Here is a 25,493-nt window from a genome sequence, read left to right on the forward strand (position 1 = left end):
CCCCCCACAGAGCGCTACACTTTCTATAGTTTTTGTTAAGTCAAAACCTTATGAAATTATATTTGTGGGTGTTCTTAAAGCTAATTTAGATGGGCATCATCATAGTTCATGTATTGTCAATATATAGTCAGGTCAAATGCAACCCATATAATTAGGTTTATATAAGCATGCTTTCTCAGTATTTTGCTCTGGTTTAAGTAAATCAATTTTAAAATCAATTTCTGTTTGTACAAATAAGACCTTTAATGTGGTAGCCTCAGACTTGGTTGTTTTAAGCATCGTGCCTGTTCTGAATAACTTTCGCTGCTGTGTTCACTAAAAGTGCATCTGCTGGCAGAATAGGTCTTATTTATATGTTGGTTCTGCAAGATCAAATACTTCAGATTGGTTCCACTTAAAGCTCCCAAGATAACTGCCAGTTAGCACTGATGGTTACGCATTCATCGTTTTCTGTGTAGCATGTAGATATCTGGGCACTGGTTGACTTCTATTAGACCAAGCTGTTTTGAATTCAGCAACAACCTTTCCTAAAATAAGGAAAGTTGCACAAAGTATGGCAAATCTGGCAACACCAATGCAGACAGTTCTGAAAAGTTATTTAAAGTTCTATGATTTTTGACCTATGGAAGCATGGATAAACAAGTGTCTGATCATGATATAATTATAAGAGGAGGTGGTGATAGGAGTTTAACTCCATAGAAGATATTTCTTGAGCCAGTAACCTTTCTATAGGAAGCTGCATTCACTGCTGGAATTCAGTTGCTGCGCTCTGCTTTTCCCTGGGGGATTTAATACTTCTTCTACATACCTTAATAGTATTCCCCCACCCCACGCCCAGCAGGATCAAACCTGAAACCCTGAAGAGCTGTTGTCAGTGAACTATAGACAGTACTAAGCAGGATGGACCCAGTGGTCTTGGTATGTGACAGTTTCCTATGTTCCACATGACACACAATATGATTGGTGTATTTTTAAAACTAGGGTTTCCCAAATTTGGGTCTCCAACTTGGACTACAACTCCCATCATCCCTAGCTAGCAGGACCAGTGGTCAGGGATGATGGGAATTGTTGTCCAAAGCAGCTAGAGACCCAAGTTTGGGAAGCCCTGTTCTAGAGGAGTCCTGTACAACATTTTTAAAACACTTGTACTAGCTTCACATTCTTAATCCGCAAGTGTGCAAATTTTTTAAAACACTTCTTTAAAAAGATCATCTTTAGGATGCAGTGAGTTTCTTAACTCAAGGTAAGGAGCAATTGCCAGCTAATTTGTTTATTAGATATTTGGGCTTAAGCGTCTAATAAGTGTAATAATGCCTGGTTAGTGATGAGTAACCTAATGAATCTTATGCAAGCAGGTTCCTTAACCCTAATCCATTGACCATGCTGAGGGTCACTGTTGCGGTGCATTTCTCAAGATGAGCCGCATGCTGCCTGCTGCTTCCCTGTTAGAATTCAGCCTGCCATACCCTTAGCACCCTGTCTCCTGAATGGAATTCAAAAAGACACTTAGATTTCCATAAATAAATTAGGAATTCAGTGGCTTCTTCCGGCTAATCAGGACAGGCTGATAAACCTTGCTAGCTGTTTAATAAATGAATTGTGACTGATTACCTATTAATATGGACGCCTCAGGAATTCACCCAGGGGGAAGCAGAGCAGTGAAATAGAGAGGGGCATGGCCCCCTGGGAAATCAGGGCTTCATGTTTGCAGCTTAAATATCTCTGTGAAGTATCAATAAGGAGGTAATTGAATTTTGAACACAAACATGAGCGCCGGATGGATGAAGAGAAGGGGAGGGGGCTCTGATCGTCTCTTCTAGGCCCCTTCATTCTTCCCTCCCCTTTCCCTTGGAGACCACTCTAGTGAAGATAGATGCTAAATCCATTAAATAAAGATTAGACTCTGTCGTAGTAGAAAATGGTAGCTTAGCTAGATCCCTGGGCAAATTGGGACCTTTAGCAATACAGAAAATTAAAATATACATTTTTAACAAGTGTGCTATCGACACGCTAATAATGGTTGCCTGTCTTGGGGGTTTGCTCACCTTTAGATTTGCTTTTGTTTGTCTATAGTGCTCTCCTTGTTTCTGTACTAGATTTTTTTTTTTTTGGTTCCTTAAAGTGGTAAAACTGTAGCTTCTTCAGACTATGATCTGCTGTCTCCTAGAATGAGATCTAAAATGTAATATTAGACAAGAGATGTCTTACGTTCCCTGAAATAGAAAGACTACCAAGAAGATGCAGTTAAGGCAACAACATGCAGACACAAGAATAGATGAAACACCCAAGAGAGATACTGTACTTTTATGTCAACACAAGCTCCATAAGGACCTTGAATCCAAGTTTTTTTTCTTTTCTAGGTTTGCCTTAGATTGAATCTGACTATTAAGAGGGTGGTACTGATACCAGTTGTTCCCGGTTTCTAGATTGCTCTGTAGGTCAAAAATAATGAACTTACTAGTGAAGAGGTTTGCACAACAGTTAAATCAGAACTCTGTGCCTCAAGAAGCAGACAAAACTTTCCCTCTGTTAAAAAGCTCTCTACTCTTCATTATACTTGCCGTTGACTTGTTGCCAGAACTGTAGGAAGTCACCATATTCTAGCACCTTTTAGACAGGATAGTATTAAGTTCAAGGCAGCTTCTTTAATTTTAGGATATCTTCGCCGAAAGATTACAGCAAAGTGGTCTGAGTTTAAGGCTCCATACATTGCATAAGTCTTGGTTTGTTTGAACTTGTAAAATAACTCTACACTTGTGCTAGGTAGATGGAAAGCACTCTGAATGCATGAATATAAACAGCAATCCAACATATATATGAAGGCTGTAGGTGTGCCCTGAGAAAATAGAGGGGAATATTAGTGAACCAACTACTTCTATAGAGATCCCCCCTTTTCCATGGAGAGGATGGGATTTGACCTAAAGGCTTTTTACATTACTGGGATTTTTATCTCCATACAAGTCAGCATGCCAAGAAAGTCGTTCAGCACTTGAGCCTACAACAGATTCTAGAACTGCCATCATTTTTCACAATGCAACTTACTGTACTTCTCCTTTATTCCATTGTAGCTCTTTGAAATTTTCATTTTTTGATTGCATTATGAAGAGCTGAAGTGAATTGTTTTGAGCAAGCGCTGCTGTGGTTTCCTACAGAATAAAGCTCAGTCTTGTAAAGATTCAAGGCAAACTTGCTTTTTCCAGAGTTGGAAAAGCAGAAGCTCACTTCTGCCACTTTGGAGAGCAACGTGCTGGATTCTGAGCACCAAAGGATTGAGAGAGTATTACTTAACCAAAGCAGTGTAATAGGAGACTTTCATTTACTAAGATATATAGAAGAGGTTGTATAGCACAGTAGTTGCTGCGAAAATGACCCCTATACCAGGAAATTGCCATTCCAAATTTGGCCTTGCCCAAAATGCATTAGGCAGCCTTTTGCAAGTTACTGTCTCTCACCCTTAGCAAATAACAGGATAATAATATTGACATAGCTGTTAGGGCTGTTGGATATTATGTGAAGCGCCCTGTGGACACTCAAGTACAATATAAATTCATACTGGTATTGAGATGTGCAGAGTTTTCTGGAACACATGCCAATGGCTTCACTGAGACAATAAAAAGATTCTGCCAAGGATGCTAAGGATTTAAGTATTTCATCTGTGCTTGGATTTCAGTGCTCACACAAATCCTCCCCTCAAGCATTTAAGTAGAATTAATTTACATAAAGTTGTTTCCTACATATGATCATGATGGTAAAGAGGGTTAAAGAGTCTTCTCCAGTGCTATCCAATTGCTGTCCTTCTGTTTCAAGAATGTAAATGTTGACTAAGTGTGATTCATTTTTTAATTTTGGGGGGAAGACAGATGCTCTCTGATGGATTGGTTGAAGAGTTTCTTCTGCTTAGAATTTCTGCCATTTTATATACTATTTATCAGAATTTTGTACTCTTTTCCAAGCAGTACAGTGGTACCTCTGGTTACGAACTTAATTCTTTCCAGAGATCCGCTCTTAAGCTGAAACGGTCCTTATCCTGAGGCGTGCTTTCGCTAATGGGGCCTTCCGCTACATGCGTGCCTCTGGTGTGTGATTTCCATTCGCATCCTGGGGCAAAGTTCGCAACCAGGAGCAGCTGCTTCCGGGTTAGCGGAGCTTGTAACCTGACATGTTCATAACCAAAAGCGTTCGTAACCAGAGGTACCACTGTATTATGGTCTCCACAGCTTCAGTTTTACTTGAAAGTTTGCCTTGTGATATCCTTTTCCAGCAAATCTCTGCTTCAATGCAGACTGTTCAGAAACAATTCTCTCCTCCTGTCGCATTCCTGCAGCCCTCCATTGCATTGCAGGGGGTGGACTAGATAGCCCTTGGTAGCCCTTCCAACTCTACAGTTCTATGATTCTGAGACTTCTCAGAAGGGCCTTTCAATAGTTGGAGATGCTTGCTTCTTATTTCAATGAAATGCCTGCTTAATCAACCTGAATTACTCCCATTAATCAGTAGGTTGATCCCACTGAATAGCTAGTGCTCTGAGGGAGAAGGCTATTCTGCCCACGCTGTTTATGAGAGCTATAATCTAGCTGTTAGAGTAGCTGTGTTAGTAGCATTTAATTCAGCAAATGTGTGCTTTTTTTTTTAATAATTACATAGGGATTTGGCTTTTACAGTTATTGCAGTTCTCAGGGATGGTTGATTAACAGAAGTAATCATCTAATCTTTGGCATTTATGCCGGTATATGTTGTGTAGCAAAGTGAGATGGTTTCTCAAAGTGTAGTGAAATATATACTTTATCAGATGTTGCTTCAAAATTATGTTTGCTCCTTTCTGCTTAAAGGCAACCCTATCTCTTCAAATTTTGTAGTCCAAGTCCACCTCTCCTCTTTATTGGTTGCAAATCATGTATGAAAACAGATATTGAAGCTATTTGGAAAGAATGGTAGAAAATAGCGCACACAAACACACACTCTCTCTCTCTCTCTCTCTAATCTCATCTCAAGGATTTTGACACTGGTATGCTTCCTAGTGATAGAGCATAACTTTTCCTAAGAAAAAGTAGAAGATAGCCATGTTGGGCTATAAGAAAACTTGCCCATCTAATTCACCATCCCTTCACTGTGGTAATTGCTCATTTGGGCATAACATATTTGCAGAATCAACTACTTGTACTCTACATGTGTTTGGATGATAAGGAAGCTCGGTTATGAATTAAGGACTCATAACATTTTGAAATAGCTTGGTGTTAGTCTTGATCTTTAATGCCCCAAACAGTTCAGGCCGTCATGGAGATGTTCAGGTCCCACCAACTCCCCACTCCCACCCCAGTCCCACCAACCTCTGATCTGAGACGCTGGCTCTGGTTTTATGTGTTTGTTTCTGTTCTGCTGTTTGAAATGCAATGGTTAGATGTGTTTATTTGTTTTAATCGTTAGCCGCTTTTATGAACCTTTTGAGATTGAAGCGCAGAATATAAATATATGTCAATAAATGTTCCCCTAAAGAAGGTATTCCGGAGCACTTAAGTAAGAATGTGAAATATTTTTCCTGCAACTGTTTACGTGGCCAAAGCAAATGCCTTTCCTACTGTGCATGGATTGAAAGCAGATTTGTCCTCTCTCAACTGAACTGTAGCTATGGCTGGTCATCCTTTTTGCTTTTCATTTTCTTGGATTGGGCTGTGCTTTCTTCAGCTCTGCCACTGGAGATCTAAGCGATGTCAGTAGCACATAGCAACATTCACCACCTGTGGCCCCTTCTGGGCAGAGGCTGCATGTGGTTATTCATACTCTGATAACCTCCCAGATTAGGTTACTGCAACATCTTCTACTTGGAGCTCCATCTTTAATTTTTATTATTTGTCTTTTATCCAAGCTGTATCTTCTTCTCTAGACAGTTCTAATCTTCACTTTTTTCTCTGTCCTTCTACTTCTAAAGCCTTTGGCTTCAGGTGAACATGGGTGAAGCACACTGAAAAGCGAATGCTCTTTAAGAGTGCTTAACTCCGTTGAATTATGCCCTTTCATTCTTTCATCTTGATTTACTGCAGTATGCTATTCCCCAATCTTCCCATTTTCCAGTCTTGTTTTGCATTCTGCTGCTCTGCTCACCTGGTTTACTCTGCATTTTGTTTTGGCAAAGTCTCATTGTCTTCTGGCTTCTATCCACAGGCCCCAGAACATTCCATGTGAAGTTTTGATTACAAGTATTCATGCTCCTGCTCCTGTTTCCCCCCTCTTTGCACTCCGACTCAGTTTCTTGGCCTCAGTTTTATGTTCCTACTTTGTATGTAAAAGATTTCCACTTCTGCTACTCTCCATCTTTTCTCACTTGTAGCCCTCTTCTATGGAATGCATGCTATCTGAACTCAATGCATTCCCAAGAAATCGTTTGTTAGGTGAGCGTTCACATAACGAGTCCACAACTACAATTGATTCCTGTGGGGAAATTTCTAATTCATTCCTGACCATAGAGGTTTGACCCCAAAATGATGGAAAACCCCCAGGAAAACACTCAGAAAGATTACAGTACAGTACAGAAATAAAATTTCAAACACTGTAACCATTAAAATACAAACCTGTACTGTACTCCCCCCCCCTTCCCATATGGTTGTTATTCTGTGTATACATGTGTACATTTTGCCTGAGTTTTTCCATCTTATTTATTATTATTAAATTTGCATACTACCCTTCAACTGAAGATCTCAGGGTGGTTAATTTGCTGCCCTTTATTATGTTGCTTTCCCTTCCCTCTTTTCAAATTCTAAATAGATGAAAAGGATATTGGCCCTTTTTTTGGTACAATGTGGGTGCTATAGAAATATAATTAAATATTCAAGTATTGTGAATGTAAAAAGGAATGTATACACAAAATGTTCCCTTCTGTGAAAATCGGTTATACAAGCACATTATGTCATGGAATATGAATAAACAAGGAAACATGCTATATTCCCTTGTGCTTGTGGGCCTAAGCATCAGTTAGATTTGAGAAAAATATTTAGTAGGCTGCATTTTTGTTATGAGAAGTTGTTGCTGGGGCAAGGAGGGAATGCCCTGTTGTGCAAACAAGAAGCCCTTGCACAGGACTTCCACTGTGAATCCCATCCCAGATTTAATTGAACTTTGACTTGGTTGAACATACAGCTTTCAACCAGCTCTTTTTAGAACCCTCTGTCTGCCTTTCAATAGAACTTCTTTGCAGGGAATCCACAGCTTTCACCACACTCACAGAGAGAAGCCCTTTGCAACTCTCCTCTATTCTTAATGGTTGGGAGAATGGGTATACAATCCTGGCATCCATTGAAATGTGGGCATGCTTGATGAGGTATGTTCAGTGTAGGCTAAGCCCATACAAATTGCTTGTCCTGCTCAGCTCCTATCAATCTTGCGTGTATGGTGAATTTTTGAGGGGGTATTTACCTAGACCTTTTGCAGGCACTGCAGGAGGTACTGGTGCACGTTGGTGACCCTTAAATACATATATGTATGTATGTGCTTTATGCATCCAGTTTTGCTGATAATTTTTGCAGTGCTGTTCGCCACTATAACACTCCCGTTATAGTGTGTGTGTGTGTGTGTGTGTAAATTTGTTTATAGAGATTGGCTTTAGTGTGTATCTTTTGATGGGATTTTGTCTACATGATTTTACTTTGCAATATAGGATGTAAATTCAGCTCAGGCTTTGAGCACTATTATTAAACCTTTTCAAGGAGGTCCCTCGTGGCAGTTTCATAGAGCAGGTGGCCTGTACTGCATATGGGGAGTCAGGAGCCTGTGTCTTATCAGAACATATAATCTAAAAATCGCTCAGCCTGTTTTCCTCTCCTGGGGAGAGAACGACCACACTGGACTCTTATGCTAAAAACTAATTATTAACCTACAGTAAACGTCATTCAGCGCAAATCCCAGCTGAAAGTGCCTGGGTGACGGATGTTTCTGGGTAGCAGGCCAAGCTGTCATTTGGCTTTTTAATAGATAGTCTGTTCATTGTCCCACAGAATTTGAAGCTTATCTTTTTGGATTTAACAGAATAAGCCGAGCCTTCTTTTTTATTTTTCTAATAGCTGTTTAGAGGAGTGTGAATTTATTTTTTTTTAAATGTAGGTCTCAACGGTGCTAGTGGGACACTGCCTGCTTTACTCAGTTATAGTGTGTGGTCCAGTGATACCAGACATAGGGTTCATGAGAATTTCCAATTTCACTTTTACATAAAAGCTAATTTCTCACGATTCCTAAGTTCTATTTTAAAACCTGTAGGCAGTGTCTATGAAAGGCTGTATTGATGAGGATGCAATTTGTGTCTTACCTGATTACCTGTTTTTCCCTCATGATCTCCAGTAATTTTGTCAAAATCTTTCCTCTTGCTGCCACATTTTCTGTGCAAATAAAAAAAAAATTGCCTCTTGCCTTGCTGAGGGTAATGCTGATAGAGCGTATCCTTGTGGTGGCGTCTGGGTGTCAAGTAAATCTGCCTTCCTACACTTCCTGCAACCTCCTTCCTTTTTGTATCCTTCCCTGCCCAGGTCTGGCAGCTGCCACCACAGTAGGCACACTGAGAAGGAAGAAACGAAAGTGACGACTATGCATATCACTTCTCCCCGTGTGGATTGGCTTCCGGGTCTGTTTACAAACTGCACAAACAACTTCCATCCCCTTGGCAAGGTCTGTCATTTATGTGGCTTGTAAACACTCCTCCAGGAGGCCAAATCACATTTGCTGAAGTAATTAGATATCTGGGACTGTGTGTATGCAACTGCAGAGGCAGCGACAACCACCCGAGGAATTATGTGTGTAAAGGGGGTCTTAGAATGTGCTACAGATGGAACTCAGCATTGCACTCACTAGTTTTTCTCCACCCAAGCAAACACAATGTGCTTTGATGACCCCCAGTCTCTGGAGTTTCTCTGTCTGAGTGAGTGAATGCACCCAGAGCAGTCAGTTGGGAAACTTTGTGGAGCTTTGGGACACTACACACTCATTTCTCTCTTTCTCCCTTCCTTTCCTGGCAGGGATGTGAGAGTGATCATGCCAGCAGCAGGAAAAGAGCCTGACTGGGTACCCAGTGACAGCTCTTTACCCCTCCAAACTGGTAGTGCATTTGAGCTTCAATGTCTGATCCACAACCACACCTACCAACCATTCTCTGATTGTTCATCTGTTGCTGTATTCAATACAAAGAATTTCACAATCGGAAAGCCATTGTTGAAATTCATGGATGATGATTTTTAGAAACAACAATGCATAGAATCATAGAGTTGGAAGGAGCCTTTGGTGGTCATCTAGTCTTCCTGGTCATTGCAGCATCTGCAATACAGGATGTGCAGCTACAACATACCTGACACCTGCTGCTTAAATACCTCCAGTGAAGGAGAGTCCACCCTTTGAAGCAGCCCGTGCCACTGCTGAACACCTCTTACCATTAGGGAGTTTCTTCTAATGTACTGTTGAAATCCGCTTCCTTGCAGTTACTACCCATTGGTTCCAGTGGAAGTAATGTAGAAGTCTGTTCCACCTTTTGCATGACACTCCTTCAGATATGAGGGCCGCAACCATGCAGTCCCCTCTGCTTAATCTTCACTTCTCCAAGCTAAACATATGCGTCTCCTTCAACCATTAATCATAGGCCTTGGCTTCCAGACCACTCACCATCCTGCTTACCTTCACATGCCACGTGTAAGAAAATGGCTCCCTGTATCACAAAGTCTTCTTCCACACATTGGGATTTGACAGGGAGCAGAGGCCACATGCTCATCCCCACTGCCCCCCTATCAGGTGTTTGTGCCAGATTTGTAACACTTGCGGAAGGTTAAAGTTGTCCCCTACTATCCCAGTATACTTCAACCAGCAGTGGGAGCTCTCTCACCTTTTTCTCTTTCTCTAACCAGTCATGGTGAGAGGTGGAGACTATGATTATCTACTTTGTCCTCTTTAATAGTTTGATAAGGGGTTGATAACTGTGGTTAGCATTTGGAGGGATTCCTGCAGGGTTAAGGATGCCACCAAGGAAAATGTCTATGATTGGACTCAACTAATCCTGCAGAGTCAAGAAAACTGGACCCAAGCAGGGGTTTTTGTATTAGTAAATGTGTTGAGTGTAGGATTAGTAATTAAGTTTATGATTAACATTATATGGAAAGAATGGATATTGGTAATATGAGACACCATGTGATATATTTATGTGATGACTGCTCAGTCTTTTGCTATACCTGGAGGCTCTCTTTTTGTAGCTTTAAGTAATATTTTATAGTTTATTAGCCTCATAATTTAACTACTTGTCCCTGATATTGGCTGGTTTTGCATGTGATGCTTGTATGTGTGCTCACACACACAGTTGGCCTTATGCCAGAATAAATATTTTAAGCTGCTTGGTTCCTACTTTTTCTCCTTTTCCTGAAACCACGGGGCAGACATAACCAGCAGTGGGAGAACTGAACTGTATAAACTACAATTAGAATTGCAGAGCACAGGTGGTTGAAGCTTCTATACAATTGCCAAGCTATTTTGTTTTCTCAAATGAGAGGATATTTAAGGAAAAAGCGGGCTGAAAATGTTGCTTTCTCATTCAAATTCTTCCAGGCAATGTATTCTATTGATGCCATTTGAAGTCACAGCAATAAACCATTTAAAGCTATCCTACAGTGTTGCTGAGAAATGAATATATAACCTGATTCAGTTAGCAGTTCATTTATTGATTTAGATTAGTGTATTGGGAATAACTGCGCCCTTCAAAAGAAGCTTTCCTTTGATCACAGCTGGATCTGGCACTTGGAGCCTCAGAACAAGACCACCAGTAACAAGCAAGTTTAAAATAAAAAGATGGTTTTAGCGTCACAGTTAAGTACTGTTTCTGCAGTGGGAGTCTAAGACTTCACTAGGGAGACAGGCACCCCATCTCTATGCTATTCAAATACAAAGAACTATTGCAATGAAAGACTGGAGTAGCCACCTCATAGCATGTAATCTATCTGAAGGTTTGGTGATCACTCCATTTTGCAATGTAATAGATAAGAAACCCCCTCCCCTCGCACCCTGTATATCTACATGCTCTACTATGTCAGATCTGCATTCTTGGGATGTAAGGTTCCATTAAAAAATAAATAATAATCACAGCCCCCGCTCTCCCCCTTCGCCACACTCATTTTCTATAATATGGTAATGATATCACCGTAGCAGTAATTACGGGTCATCTTCATTTCTTTCATCTCTGCTGGTTCTGATGGCTTCATTCCTTTGACGGAGAAGATTTGGCTCTGGGTACTGTGATTATTTTGTTAAGCATTATTCGAATAGACAGGAGTGAGAGAAATTAATCAATCCAAATGCAATTAGCATCATGTTTAACCCAGTGATGGACGTCTCAAGGTGAAACAGCCAAGGGAGTTTCAGTCATTATTATTCAATCCAGTGGCTCTTATCTAAATTATAATCAAGAGCGGTTTTATTGGCTTCAAGGCGAGGAGATGTAACTCTTTCCCTACACTTAGTGTCATGGAGATCATGGGTCAAGGAGGTCAAGCTGGCTGCTGTCAGTTTCTTGGAAGTGGGAGGTGCTCCCAATACATTCATCTTCATATTTAGGTTGGTTGAAACAAAATAGCACTTAGTGAATTTGATACTGGTAGTTTTATGTTCTTGGCTTTTACCTTGATTGTGTTTATTAGGTGCAACAGCACAGCCTATTCCTACGCAATCTACTGAAGCCCATGGTGGTCCAATCTGCTTTGAGTACCGTAAGAGTTTTTATTCCTTTCTTGTAAAGGGGCCAGAAAGAGAAAATCCCTGAAGGAGAACCTATTACAATAGAGAAATTCCTTTGAAATTCTGAACATCTTTTCAGGTAGTCCGAATCCATCCATGCAGCGGGGGAAGAGAAGGCAAAATCACATTAGGCAAGTTGAATGTCCACTTGCACATGGACAGTTTTGGATACAGCCCATTGTTAAGTCACAGTATTTCACGATCAAGATTTGAAATACGTAGAGCAAATATTACCAGCATAATCAGCTTCTCTTCATCACTTAGAAGTCCAGTGCTATAAATAACATGTTCTAGATATGACTCATAATTCATCTTTTTTTATTCATTTATTTGTTTGATTTATTTGATTTATATGCCCCTCTTCACTGAAAGATCTCAGGGAAGTTCACAAGATAAAAGCACAAATAAATAGTTAGAACAGAAACAACCAGGCCTTTTTTGTTTCAGCCAGAGCTCTCTGGAACTCAGTTCCGGCACCTCTTATGCCATTGCCATTGTAAGAGAACAAGGATGAGTTCCAGAACCTCTTTTTCTAGAAAAATAGCACTGGCAACAACAAAACAATATATTTGATATGTGAACACTGTATTCTGGAACTAGAAAGTAAAATTATAGATCTGCAATGATGAAGTGAAGCCAGTATATGTAAACAACATTCCATCCATGAATGGAAGGTTGTATAGAACCGCAAAACAACCCATACAAATATATTTTAATCTCCATATCTGCATTCAGTTTCTTTGGCATAAGTTGCATGTTTCAACTACTATTCATTCTGCCCTTAACAAACTTACAGGGCAAGGCTGTTATGAACACAGAACTCTTCACTTAAGGTCCCTTAACATGCAATTTCTATGCTAATGGTCAGTGATTTTACATATAAGTCTGCTTTCAAAGCCGTGTTTCTTATAACATAGTGAACATAGCACATCAGTGAAAAGCAGTTGAGAAGTTATAAGTATTTTATAGAGCTGCCCTTAGTTGCAGCTGTGAACTGTGTATAAGAGTGCATAAAATGGCATTGGCAGTGTTGATTGTTGCTAATTGCATCAAGGAGGCTATAACTTATACCAAGTTAGTCCATTGGTCTGTCTTGCTCGGTGCTGTCTACTCTTAACTGACAGCAGCTCTCCTGGGGTTTCAGGATACCAGGGATTGAACCCAGAACCTTCCTTCTGCAAAACAGCTATGCTGCCACTGAGCTATGGTCCTTCCCTTAAATGAAATGCAAATTGTTCTATCTGAACACATTGGGCATCTTTATGCAAAAATAAGCCATCTCCCCTTTCCCATTAAGGATCCTTCAGAGTGATAGCTGCTTACATAAATGTAAGTCACTGGTTTCATTGGTTTTATCATAGTAAATCCTCCATTATTTCCTGACTATCCAGAGCTTATGACACAGTGCGGCACAGAGATACTATATGCATGTGAATGCCCTTTATGAGATGTTGGGGACCAATGAGCCCCAATCTCCAGCAGAGGGTTCTTTTCTAATTAAATTGCCATTGGAAGGAACATCCTAGCTGCAGTTTCCACTTTGGACCGAAGGCCAAACATTATGAGTCTTTGTCATTTGATTAAAAATGTTACTTAACCTTTAAATTGCTACAGATGTAAAGATAGCCCTGAGTTTCTAATGTAATCTCCTCAAAGTTAAAATCGGGAAAATCTTTGTGTAATGAAACCCATATGTCATAGTGAAAGGATGCAAAGCGCTGGCAGAGTGGGCTGCTCTCGCAGGAGATTCTGCACCCAATCTTGTTAACCAGGGCTGCTTTTGGTAATCCCTCATCTCCTCACTTGCAAGAAATCAATCTGTACTACTGAATCGCTTCAACCAACAGCCACAAAATTTACTGCGGGAGGCAGTTTGGGGACAGTTGTAGTGCGAAGGGAGACCAAGGCAACAAGGCTAAATACAGGATTGAGGGATTGAAGTTCCAAAGAGGAGATTATATTAAACTGTGCTCCACCCTCCTTAGCAACTGGGAAATTAAGCTTCCGTTTTTGGATTCGGCCTCTTCTGTCCACTACCTGGTTTGAGATCCATCTATTCTAAGGCAGAAAATTTAATTCCTGGTTCAAGAGCTTCTGTTATTTATAGCGACCCAATGGCTGTTTCCTAGGTAGTCCCAGGAAAGGGCGGATTTGTTGAAATACTCAGCTTTATTGTAACCTAGGCCGATTACATCCTAAATTGTTGTTTTCTGTGGTCTTTAGTGCCCCCACTTCCCCATCTAACTGAGGAGATTAATTTGTAATCGAGCTATTGCAATTGTATCCATTGTTGGTTTTCTATTGTAGTGATAGAGAGAGTAAATTTTGCCTGGATAGGGCAATTCATGCTACTCTTTCATGCTTTGGTTTTTTGCTGGAATGATAAAAAATTGTATGATGCCCCACCTCCAGTAGGCAAGTCCCTTGGATTAAGTATATTTTTTTAAAATATTCCAATGTAATCTAGTATAATTTTGTTTATCTGTTTTATTTGAAAACGTACCTCTACTACGTAACTGGCTTCCCTCGTTCCCATGGGTAGTCAGTAGCGACAACTAATACTGTAAGTTTCCCTGACAACAATTGCATTTAGGATGTTGACTGCACTTTCTTCTCTTCCTTGTTTCTCAACCAAAATAAGCATATCTGGAATTAGATTTTTAATGAGGTGGGGGGAAATGTTGAACTGGACAAACGCTAAACAAAAAGAACCATTTAGCATAAGAAACATTTTTGGGTTTCCTTCCCAAAGTGGGGTAAACTACAGGGAAGGGGGCAACCCAGAGGGAAGAGTGCCCAAAATATTGGGAAAGAGCACTATCCTGTCTGAATTTGCCTATTACCAGCGATATACTGCGAAGGAAGGAGTGCGTGTCTGGGTAGATCAGCTGCTAGATAATCAGCACACCCAAAGAAAGTAGCAAAATGCAGAAACTTCTCTGCACAATTTGGATGGCCCTTGCTTATTTGATGGCTATAAGGACCTTACCTTAGTTTTGTATTATAGCTTTTAAAATTTAAAGCCTAGTTGACTCCTAAGTGTGTATTGAGAAGAGGAATACAGAATAGCAGAAGGCTGTCTCCTGCTCCTAATGGGATTTCGTAGCAGCATGTGCGAGTTTGTTTCAGAAGTCAGAAATGAACAGATGTTGGTATAAATTACCTCTGTGTCTGATGTCTTGCAAATTAAAAGCGCGGTTGGCATCACTAAACAATTTCACCAGGTGGGGGGGGGAGGGCGAGCCGGGTGGTGATTATTGTAGCAGGTCGGTAAGAATCTTTAAGCTGCGGCAGAGCAGGATAGCAAGGATAAAGGAATGAAGAATAAAATGAGAGGTCTGTGAATTAATCAGAAATGTTAACATCTCCGATGACAAGCGAACAGGAGGGCACGTGCTCAGGAGCAGCCCCCAACTCACAGTAATTTCACTTGGAGCGCAGAACTAGTCAGTGCTCGCAGCCTGATTTATAGGGTGCAGCCCTCTTCAGGGGCGCCTAGTTGTCACACATTCGTATATCTCCTATATGGGACTGGGGCTGTGGAAAACTTCCACTCCATCAGTTGATAATGCTGCAGTTTGACATTACTCGAGCAAGAGCAGGGCATGAGATTTAATTCAACTTTCTTGAACCTCAAACTTCCAGTGATGATGTTTTTAAGTTATTAGGGTTTATCCCCTTTATACAATTTAGAAAAGAAAAGGCCCCCCCTCCTGGAGCGTCTCAGTGCACTTTTTAAGTCTCTGAACTTCACATATATGGTGTAATCGTGGCAAAATTTGAAATAGGAAATGATAGTCTTCAGGTTACACAGCAAGGTTCAATATAGTTGACTGTTTTTCTGCAACTAAATGTCGGTTGAGTGAATATGGTTTCATGTTTTCTATTTCTGTGTGCATTGTGGTTGTGTGCCTGCTTCAGGGCCCCTCAACACCACCAACATCACTTCAGCACATTTAATAAGTATTTGGATGGTGCAGTAAAGTTGGGTTTCTGGTGTGGTAAAACAATCACGTGGCCATTTTTTAATAAATATTCACTCAACCTGCACCTTCCTTAATTACAGTCCTGTGAATTGGACCCGACTTAAGGGTATTATTATATACATGTTCTAGATCAGTAGTGGAGAACCTCTGGCCCACAGAGGTATCATCTGCCCTACACCTGACGTCAGTTGTAGGTAAAGATGCTTCTAAGTGAAATGGAATTTACAAACCCCATTGGTCAGTTGAGCCCCTTTTAAAGCCATCTAACTTAGCGAGTAGCTTAGTTTAACGGTCAAGTGTTTGAAGGTGTGCTTCCTTCTGTTTGTACAAAATTGTACACAATATCGAAGTGTGGTTGCAGCTTAGATTTGTATAATGACACTACAGTATTAGCAGTTTTATTTTTAGTCTTACGACATGGAGTTTTCACAGCTGCCATAGATTGAACCAGTGTTTTCGCTAAGCTGTCCACCACAACCCCAAGATGCCACATTGAATTGATGCAATAGTACAGGAAACTCCCCACTTGTGTGCAATATACTTGCACACGACCCCAGCGCCAGGAACCCGGAAGAGGCAGGTGGATCGCGAGAAGACCCTCAGAGCCCGAAGAAGACATCCTTTTTGTGCTCTGGGGAGGGTCTCCTTGCAAGCCATGAGCCCCAGGGTGCTCCCCACTTAAACACATTTCACTTATGTGCGCAGGGGCCCAGAATGTAACCCCCACATAAGTGGGGAGTTGCCTGTTCTGCCCTTGCAGCCAAAATCTTCCCTCCACTCTCAAGACTGGGTGGTCTGACCTTCATAGTAAAGGATCCCACAGGGAATTTTGATGCCTAGGAGTCTTTGCAATATATTAGCCCTCTGTCTGCATTTAACCTATCCACCACAATGAATGGGCAATTTACTTATTACTCAAGAATGGGGAGACAGCATGCAAGGGAAAGTGTTTGTGTATTTTCTCTTTGAAATTTTGGTCTTTGGGACACCTGCAGCTAAAACCTTGGAACTCCAAGTCAGAAATGTTTCTCTAGGAAAGTAGCTGTGTAAAAGCTCTGTGGTGCTTTTCACAGAGATTGATGACACACAGGGAAGCATATATATACTTTGCCTTGCTGTATTAAGCACTCAGGGAATGACAAAACAGTGTGAGAGGGTAGAGCACAGCTCTGTAAACTCTACTTTAACACACCATCCATAGATGAACTACTTTGAGGGAATATAAACTCCATTTACGTTATAGCATCCAGGGACTATCACTGCCGAGGGAGAGTGGAAGTGCTGTCTCATTTATGTTTAAGATCATAAGCAGCCAGGGACAAGTAATCTTGAAATGGAGGGAGACAGAGGTCCATAATCTCTGAAGGGTTATAGCATCCAGGAAGAGATGCCCTGAGGAGGAGCAATAGCGCTCTAGATTATACTATTCATAGATGGATATAGCAGGAAAACTGAAAGGGCGAACCTGAAGCTAGCCGCAGAGGAAATAAAGGAAGTGGGTGTAGTAAGAAATGAGACAGCTTGTGAGTATTACAGCTGAGCTTTGACGTTTTCAGTGCTTGGCCTGCAATTCCAGACTGCTAGGAACTCAGAACCGCAGCACAGATTTATTTCTTCACTTTATATCTTTTTTGCTACCTCTTGGCACCAGAAAGCCATTTTAAATGAATTTCACAAGTGGGGTTAAATATTGTAAATTATCCAGCTCTACTTGTTTTATGTTAAGCCTTTTCCCCCTTTCTTTCTTGTGATTTCAGCAAGAGAAATGACTCGAGGGAAATTTCTGAACATCCTGGAAAAACCCAAAAAGTAGCTGAATATGGAGTTTGGAAAGAAATACACCTGGCTGCTGGAAGACGACCAGAATTTCCCCAAATGCCTGATGCTTACAGAAATGCTCTCTTGCCTCACCTCTTTTCTGAAGAGACACATCCAGGTTATTTTGGCAAGGACAGACAACAGTTCCCCAGCAGAACAATTTGACCTGCCTGCCTCTTTACTACCCCTACACTTTTTGCTAGAATAATTTTATGCCAGTCGTGTCCAAATGGATACATTCATTCATCCGCAATTGGCAACAGCATATTTTTTAAAATAAAAGCAGAGTTGCTTTTTATTACCTGGTTCTGTGACACAGGCCTGTACATCACACGGCATATACAAGTATACGTCTGCATGCACGTGCATGTCCCTCTTTTCCTTTTGGGACAAAAACTCAACATGAATAATGCCAGACGGAAGAAGCCACCACAAGTGTGGTCCTGAATGAAAACTAATTTTTATTTATTTATTTTTTACATTTTGGCTAATCTCAAGACTGCAAAACATGTTTGATTTCCTTCCAAGTTAGCTGTATGTATTGGCCACAAACATTGCAGATAAGATGATGCGGTTTCCTCTTCCCAAAGCTCACATAGCCTCAGGTGCTGAGTGGGATTGGGAACCACATGCCAACATGTAATATGAATTAATGGATGTATGTCTGTTTGAATATATATTTGTCACTTAGGGTGGGAAATGTGGAAGGGGCCTTTCTAAATAATGAAAGAAAATATCCTCCAATCGTTAATACCCAGAAGATGGTTCTTCAAAATTGGTTTCTCTTACAAAGAAACATATTGGAGAGATGTCATTATTGTATCACTTGAATCACATCTCCACCCCACCCACAAGCAATAAATCGCTTGTCCACAAGATGCATGGTTAGGATATTGTATTATGAAGTTGCTAGTTAAACATTTGAGCATAATCCAACCAGAAGCAAGCAGTTTTAAGTCCCATGCATCTCAGTGGGGAGATTGAACCTCTCTCATTCTGAAATAAGTGGGATTCAAAAGAGCTTAACTTTGGGTGTGGCCTGAATATTCTACTGAAAATTCTATATAGATTTCACTTTTCTCCAGGGCAGAGCAAAGCATGTACGTTGTGGGCACTGGATATACATTGAAATATTTCAGCACAGAGACCTTAGCGTGTCCTTTTCAATTTGCAGGTGATATAGGGTAAGCTTGGAGCTGTACGAATAAACTATAATCAACTAACTATATATATGCAACTTCACATGATCCTGCAAGCAATTCTGTGTTAAGGCACTTTGTACGGTACACAAGTGAGAAATCTCTGTTGCAGCGCACCTGCCAGTTTCAGCTGTAAATCCTTGGGTATCTGTCTATCCAATAACAAGAGGGACTTTTCAAAGCATAAGAAGTTTAGCAAAATCTTCACTTTGTTTAAGTAATGATCACATAAGGTCACAGTATGCACAATTGAGGCTCAAATATGAGGTTGCGTTGCTGTGGGAGCAAAACTGCATATAATGGTGAACAATGAGATTGAAAGCAAGAGAAACTGTGGTGTTGGCCAGAGAAATGTTGATGAAATGTTTTTCATGTTGACCTGAAGTTTATATTTGTTTAGGAATATTGAAATTCTTGCATCTATTTTATATATTTGTGGCTTTTCATATGTATATAGTAAACATCACAAAATGGGTTTTTGTGTACACATTGAAGTTACGTTGGGACAGAGAGTTCTGAACTCTCCCATTGAAAGCAATGGAATGTGAAAGTGTTTAGCTCCAGTTTCCTCATGCTCTGTATATTTGTTTTTATTGTGAAGGTTCTTGAAACACATTTTTGAGGCTGTGAAACTGAAAAGTTTAGGCAACACCTAGGGTAACTTCATGTTACCAGCCTAGTCACAAATCACCATTTTTAAAATTAGTTACCATTTTTAAAATTAGTTGTTAAAAAGCATTTCTTTTTTATTCTGGAAACTTTTATCCTTCATAGATAGGGCAGTAATCCGTATATGCCCTAGTGTTGGGATATTTATATATTTATATTTTTCAGTCTTGGATATGATGGGAATGTATTTTTATAAATAGTAGTAATACTTGATCGGGTTGTCCTGAACAAGTAACCTGTATGGTATAGCTCCATGTTCTTAAAATAAATAAAGATTAAACAATGCATTTTCAAAAGCATGTGAAATAAGGAATTTTGTTTCACCAGTGACTTTTAGCCAAATACCAGTTTGATTCTATGTATGCCCCAGCTGGGAATTACTTATACATTTCATTAATGAATTGCTTCCCATAGAGTTCACCTAAGTTTGAGACTTGAAAATCAGAATTTAGTTACTTATAAAGAGTAAGACTTGCGCTCTCTCAGTCTACATCCCTAAATATCCTCTATAACAACCATATGAATTTTTGAGTACAGTCTCAAGTTTCTTTAGTATTTTAACATCCAAATAATAAATAGAGCAAAATGGATTCTGGTCTTTCAGGATGCCCAATTCACTTGCTTTTATACATTTAGAGTGAAGTCATTTTGTATTAATTAAGTCTGGCAAATGTTGGAGTGTTTTGAGATAATTACGGAAGGAGTCTTCCTTCGGGTTGACTTGAATCTCCTATGGTCCACAATGGAAAGTGTAGCTTTGTAATAACGGGGAGGTTATCTAATTAGCAATTCAATTTAATCTGGTTTTAAATATTATTCAGTAATCATAGCTGCATGGTGTTACTAAAGGATAGAGTTAATTGAAAGCCTTAGCTGTGCATTTCCATACCTTAATAAGCTTGGAGAATAGGAGACATTCAAAGAAAAAAATGTTACATTCAAGTGTACCCTGTTGATCCTATTAAATCTTTTAGCAGCCCTTCATATCCTGAAGCACTAGGTTCTGATGTTGCAAGCGCAGAACGTGGCAGACTTTTGTGTGACAGCTTTCTAGGGGTCTTCTCCTGCCAGTTGCTGTGGAAGAAAGCTATTTCCTTCATGCCCTGGCTGGTGAGTTTCCCATAGGAATATGATCGAGTCAGGGTGTGAAGCAGAATGTTATATTAAATAGGCCAGATATGGAAAATCTTTGGCCCTTGAGATGTTGCTGAACTACAACTCCCATCAGCCCCAGCAAGCATGGCAGATGGGCAAGATGAAGGATGAAATGGCTTGTCCAGCGGCAGTGGAGCTGCAACACTAGTTTCCTAGCAGGTTTGTCATTGGTACTCACAGAGAGAGGGGGTTGGAGAGGTCAGCAAAGTCAATCCGGTGTTTCCTCCCATGCATCTGCACTGCCCTGCTCTCCCCCTTCCCACTCCTAGTAAGCAGCAGTGACACAACTGCCAGGCAGCTAATATCACAGATCTACCCCACAGTGGGAAGCCATGCCTGCTAGGTCTTAGGACATGGGTAGTAAAGCAGAGACATCACCTTGCCAACCAAGGTCCATATAGTTAAAGCTATGGTTTTCCCAGTAGTGATGTATGGAAGTGAGAGCTGGACCATAAAGCAGGCTTATCGCCGAAGAATTGATGCTTTTGAATTATGGTGCTGGAGGAGACTCTTGAGAGTCCCATGGACTGCAAGAAGATCAAACCTATCCATTCTGAAGGAAATCAGCCCTGAGTGCTCACTGGAAGGACAGATCGTGAAGCTGAGGCTCCAGTACTTTGGCCATCTCATGAGAAGAGAAGACTCCCTGGAAAAGACCCTGATGTTGGGAAAGATGGAGGGCACAAGGAGAAGGGGATGACAGAGGACGAGATGGTTGGACAGTGTTCTCAAAGCTACCAGCATGAGTCTGACCAAACTGCGGGAGGCAGTGGAAGACAGGAGTGCCTGGTGTGCTCTGGTCCATGGAGTCACAAAGAGTCAGATACGACTAAACGACTAAACAACAACAATACAGATAATTAAGATGTAGATTTATACATCAGCTATCTAACACCTTAATTTAGGGTGGAGGGAGCCCTTTTTGTTTTCACAACTGAACTACTTTAAAATTATCCAGCAATCTACTAATAGATTTGCATTTAGCTGCTGCCAGTCCCTGCTCTGCATAATTCTAGTGGCTCCCTGAAGATAGCAGCAGGGTGAACATCTAGACTCTCCATTAAAATGGAGAGCATGAGACTCTTAATCTCAGTCGTGGGTTTGAGCCCTACAGTGGGCAAGATTCCTGCGTTGCAGAGGCTTAGACTAGGTGGCACTTGTGGCCCCTTTCAACTCTACAAAGTTTTCTATTCTATTCTATTCTATTCTACCCACAGTTTAAAATGGTGTGTGTGTGTAAAATCTCATCAAACTGTTTCCAGGATGTGACTCCAGACATTTCTATGCATCACCATTTCAGCACTTCAGTGGTTTTGTTCTAAGTAAAGTTCAGAAAATATGTCATCTGAAAATTGGTGATTATCCAGCTTGGGCACTAGAGCCATGTGTAGTGGCAGAGAAAGTGAAAAGTCATGTGAAATGTGCAATTAGTTCCCATGTTTCACAGCTGAAAGTATTTTGACCTTGCTGGGGACCCCAAGGCATTGCATTCCATATTTCCTTTCACTTTATCATTGGTAACCCAGCGTCACAACAAAGTGATAAGAGCAGCTAATGCAATAAACAGATTAAAAACAACAACCCGTTTTGCATTGTTCTTTGGCCAGTGCTGTGATCAGAGCAGTTGACTCCAGTCAACTGACTTCCATGCAGAATGAGGCTTTTGTTGTTGTTGATCGGTTTGTGTTGCTGACCCCTGACCTCCATGCTGACTCTTCCAGCACTGCTCCCTGGCGAACAAGACACTGGAGCTTCCTGCTGTCTCTGTTACAGACACTAGCTGAGAGAAAGCAAAACAGAAAAGGTGGTTCTGCTATACCTAACCATTCACTGTTCAATAAATCGTTCTTGTTTCACCAGTCCCCCAAAAAGCTGTTTGTTGTCAGAGGAAGTGGAAAAGAAAAGGGAATACTTTTTGAGGGCAACAATAGCCACATAACTTTTTCTCCTTTTTTGTAACAGCAAGTTGTACTGTTAATCTTGTCCTTTTATGAGAGCCAGGGTGGGTGGCTCAGGAATAACATATTTTTCAGCTCTGTACTGCAGTTTTCTCAATGCATTGCTGCTTTTTTAAAAATTCAGAACAAAACAATGTCCTATTTTTTGCAGCACCAAAATATCGCAGCTTATCCAGAATTATTGGCAAAGGCTGCCTCAGACAAAATAGAAAGCATTAGATGTCATACTTTTGAGATGGTTTATACATTGGATCACCAACACAGTGCCCACAAGCACACATGTACCTGCAGAGACCTTCCCTGTCACTCAGATGGTCCCACCTCCCACAAAAAGGGCTTGAAAAAGCCTTCTAGTCAGATGTCCCCATGGGCCTAAACAGGTTGCTGGCCCCTACTGTATGCAAGGCAGTCAGTGACCAGATGAAACTTTTGATGTGTTTACATCCAATGCATTTGATCAAAGAATCATAAAATTGTAGAGTTGGAAGGGATCACGAGGGTCATCTAGTCCAACCTCCTGCAATGCAGGAATCTTTTTGCCCAACATGGAGTTTGCACCCATGACCGTGAGACTTAAAGAGTCTCATGCTCTGCGACTGAGCTCACCCTCTTCTCATATCTAATACAAATCCACTCAAATCAACAGTCCCTTCTTGACATTATTCATTCTCATAACACTATAAATGATCTAGAATATAGTCTTGTCTAGAGACACACCAGAGCTATGCAGAGTGCCATGAATCCCACTAGCAGTGCCATTTATTCCTAAACTTCTGAGTATTTGAGCATCCTAGATGTTTTTTGTGCCATTCAGATCCAGGGAATGTGTACGTATAAAAATTCAGCAGCCCATGTTTGCTGCTAGTGTTCATCTGTTTCTTGTAGCATAGTTCTTCTTACTTCCAGTTGGTGTTCCAAACAGGTACCTAGTATTGAATCAAACAAATTCAGGTATGTGACTAGCTGTTTGTGGGCAGTGTTTTCAGCATTGCTCTGAAATAGTGCCCCCAAAAGGCCAGTTTTAAAAAGCTGTTCCTATCACCTTTGCTAATCAGGATGATTTTTTCAGTTTTCTAATTACAGTGGTACCTCGGGTTACATACGCTTCAGATTACATATGCTTCAGGTTGCAGACTCGGTTAACCCAGAAATAGTGCTTCAGGTTAAGAACTTTGCTTCAGGATGAGAACAGAAATCGTGCTCCGGCGGCGCAGCAGCAGCAGGAGGCCCCATTAGCTAAAGTGGTGCTTCAGGTTAAGAACAGTTTCAGGTTAAGAACGGACCTCTGGAACGAATTAAGTACTTAACCCGAGGTACCACTGTACTTCATTACTATTGTCATTGGTTTTTCAAAATGCACATACGTGCACAAGGGGCATAGATGAAAGGGAGGAAACATTAGGTTAAAGAATATCAAATTAGTAGTCCTTATGGCACACAATTTTTCATTTTTCAAATATTTACTGGGTTATATATGCTTGCCTTCCTGGGGAGATTAAGCTAGTGCCTCTGTTTGTTGGACCATCATTTAAAATGCTGTGAATGGAAAAGATTGGACGGTAAGTCCATTTCTGAGCCTATCCTGTTAAGTATATTACCTTCTATTTCCTTTCCCGTCACCTATGCCAAGGTCAATTGAACATCACTTTCTGTTGTGAATCCATTAAAAGCAATTATATTCTTTCTGGAAAACTGCACAGTTGTGATTGCACTATGGAATGCAGAATACAGAGTAAGTAGAGAGAAGGAACCCAGTAACTTGAGAAAAAGGCAAGCAAATAGTTCTCATGGCTACAGAGAGACACCTGAAAGCATGCTGGGACATTATATATTTGCATTCAAGTTTAGGAACCCTGCTGTTTGTGTGAAGCTTCCAATGTAACTATCGGCCATTCCTTAGTTCCCAGTCCATATATCTCTCTAGGCTTTTTATTCTCCTATTTCCTTTTCCATGAGTCCTAGACCTAGAATAGCTGGGAACGGCAAGCGTTGGCGAACAGTGTAATGCGAGTGAATGAGAGATTCATATGGAAATTTGCCCCACTGACAGCATGTGCTTCCTGAGTCAGCGTTACTGTTTCAGCTGATCACTTCGCAAGGAATAAGCCTTTCCTCAAAACTGGTCTGAAGTCCAGTGACCCAGGTGAGCGTGGAATCGCCGACGGCAAACTGATTGGCAGGAAGGAAAGAGAGGAGAAAGGCTGCGATAGAAGCGTGAGGGGAAGAGGAATGTGGACAGTAGAGGAAGAATAGGACGGGTCAAGGACAGACTTTGCCCCTGGCAATTACTAGCTGACGTGAGACCTCCTGGCGTCCTTCCCTTTGGGTCCCTATGAGGTAGTAGTCGGAGGCTGTTTTCTCATTGCCTGTCCACTTCCCTTGCTCCCCCCCCCGCCCCTTCCAGTCTGTGGCAGCTCTTGTTGCATTTGTCGTGCAGGCCGCACTGGCTGTTGCTTGTTAGGAGAATTTGCTGCCCCCCCCCCCCCGCGCCAAAGTCAGGCCTATGGTAAGAGCCGTGTGAAGCGGAAGACAATTAGGGGCTTATTAGTGTCCCGGGGAGACGTGTAACTTGTGTTGCTGGGACTTACCAAAACAGCGAGAGTCTTATGGGCAAGCTCCAGCCGAGAAAAGACTGAGGGATTGTCTCACCTAATTACGGGGAATGGGCCTCTTTGTGTTTGTGATTCGGTACGGTTGTCCGATCGCTTTTCTCCGGCTGCTGGCTCAGGCCGAGCTGGAAGTGTGCTAATTAGAAGAGAAATGGACGTAGTGATCCTGTCAGCTCTTGTTACCGGCGGGGACAAAGCAGAATATTATTCTGAGGCACTGTTTTGTGAGTGTCCCTCTCCCAGCTCTCATTAGGGGAAAAGGCGGGCGGCTGGGTGGGGAGGGAGGGGATCCTACCACATGGACGGGCTAATGGAGCCCAGGCACCGTTACTGTGCTAATTAACGGGCTCAGGC

At 41.2% G+C, this 25,493-nt stretch overlaps 1 protein-coding gene and 1 long non-coding RNA gene across 4 annotated transcripts in view; one reads left to right on the forward strand and one right to left on the reverse strand.

The window, feature by feature from the left end:
- The window catches only part of LIN52 (lin-52 DREAM MuvB core complex component), a 39,613-nt gene extending 19,900 nt beyond the window's left edge, over positions 1-19,713 (forward strand). Inside the window, exons 6-7 of one of the 3 annotated variants that reach the window (XR_014549921.1) lie at positions 15,861-15,921; positions 17,489-19,713. Coding sequence is in view for 2 of the 3 variants with exons in the window: in XM_083621737.1 (XP_083477863.1) it covers positions 11,649-11,717; positions 17,489-17,544 (125 nt within the window). In the remaining variant the exon portion in view is untranslated. Of the gene's footprint in view, positions 1-11,648; positions 11,718-15,860; positions 15,922-17,488 lie in introns of all 3 variants that reach the window. The other 2 variants (XM_083621737.1, XM_083621738.1) reach the window with 2 other exon arrangements.
- Positions 17,468-21,792, reverse strand: LOC310766748. The gene is made up of 2 exons (XR_014550401.1): positions 21,403-21,792; positions 17,468-20,911 (listed from the first exon to the last, which is right to left on the reverse strand). It is a non-coding gene; the product is annotated as an uncharacterized lncRNA (long non-coding RNA).
- Between the last annotated feature and the right edge of the window lie 3,701 nt (positions 21,793-25,493).

The sequence above is a fragment of the Podarcis filfolensis genome, assembly GCF_964270895.1.
Source record: "Podarcis filfolensis genome assembly, chromosome: 1".
Taxonomy (NCBI): domain Eukaryota; kingdom Metazoa; phylum Chordata; class Lepidosauria; order Squamata; family Lacertidae; genus Podarcis; species Podarcis filfolensis.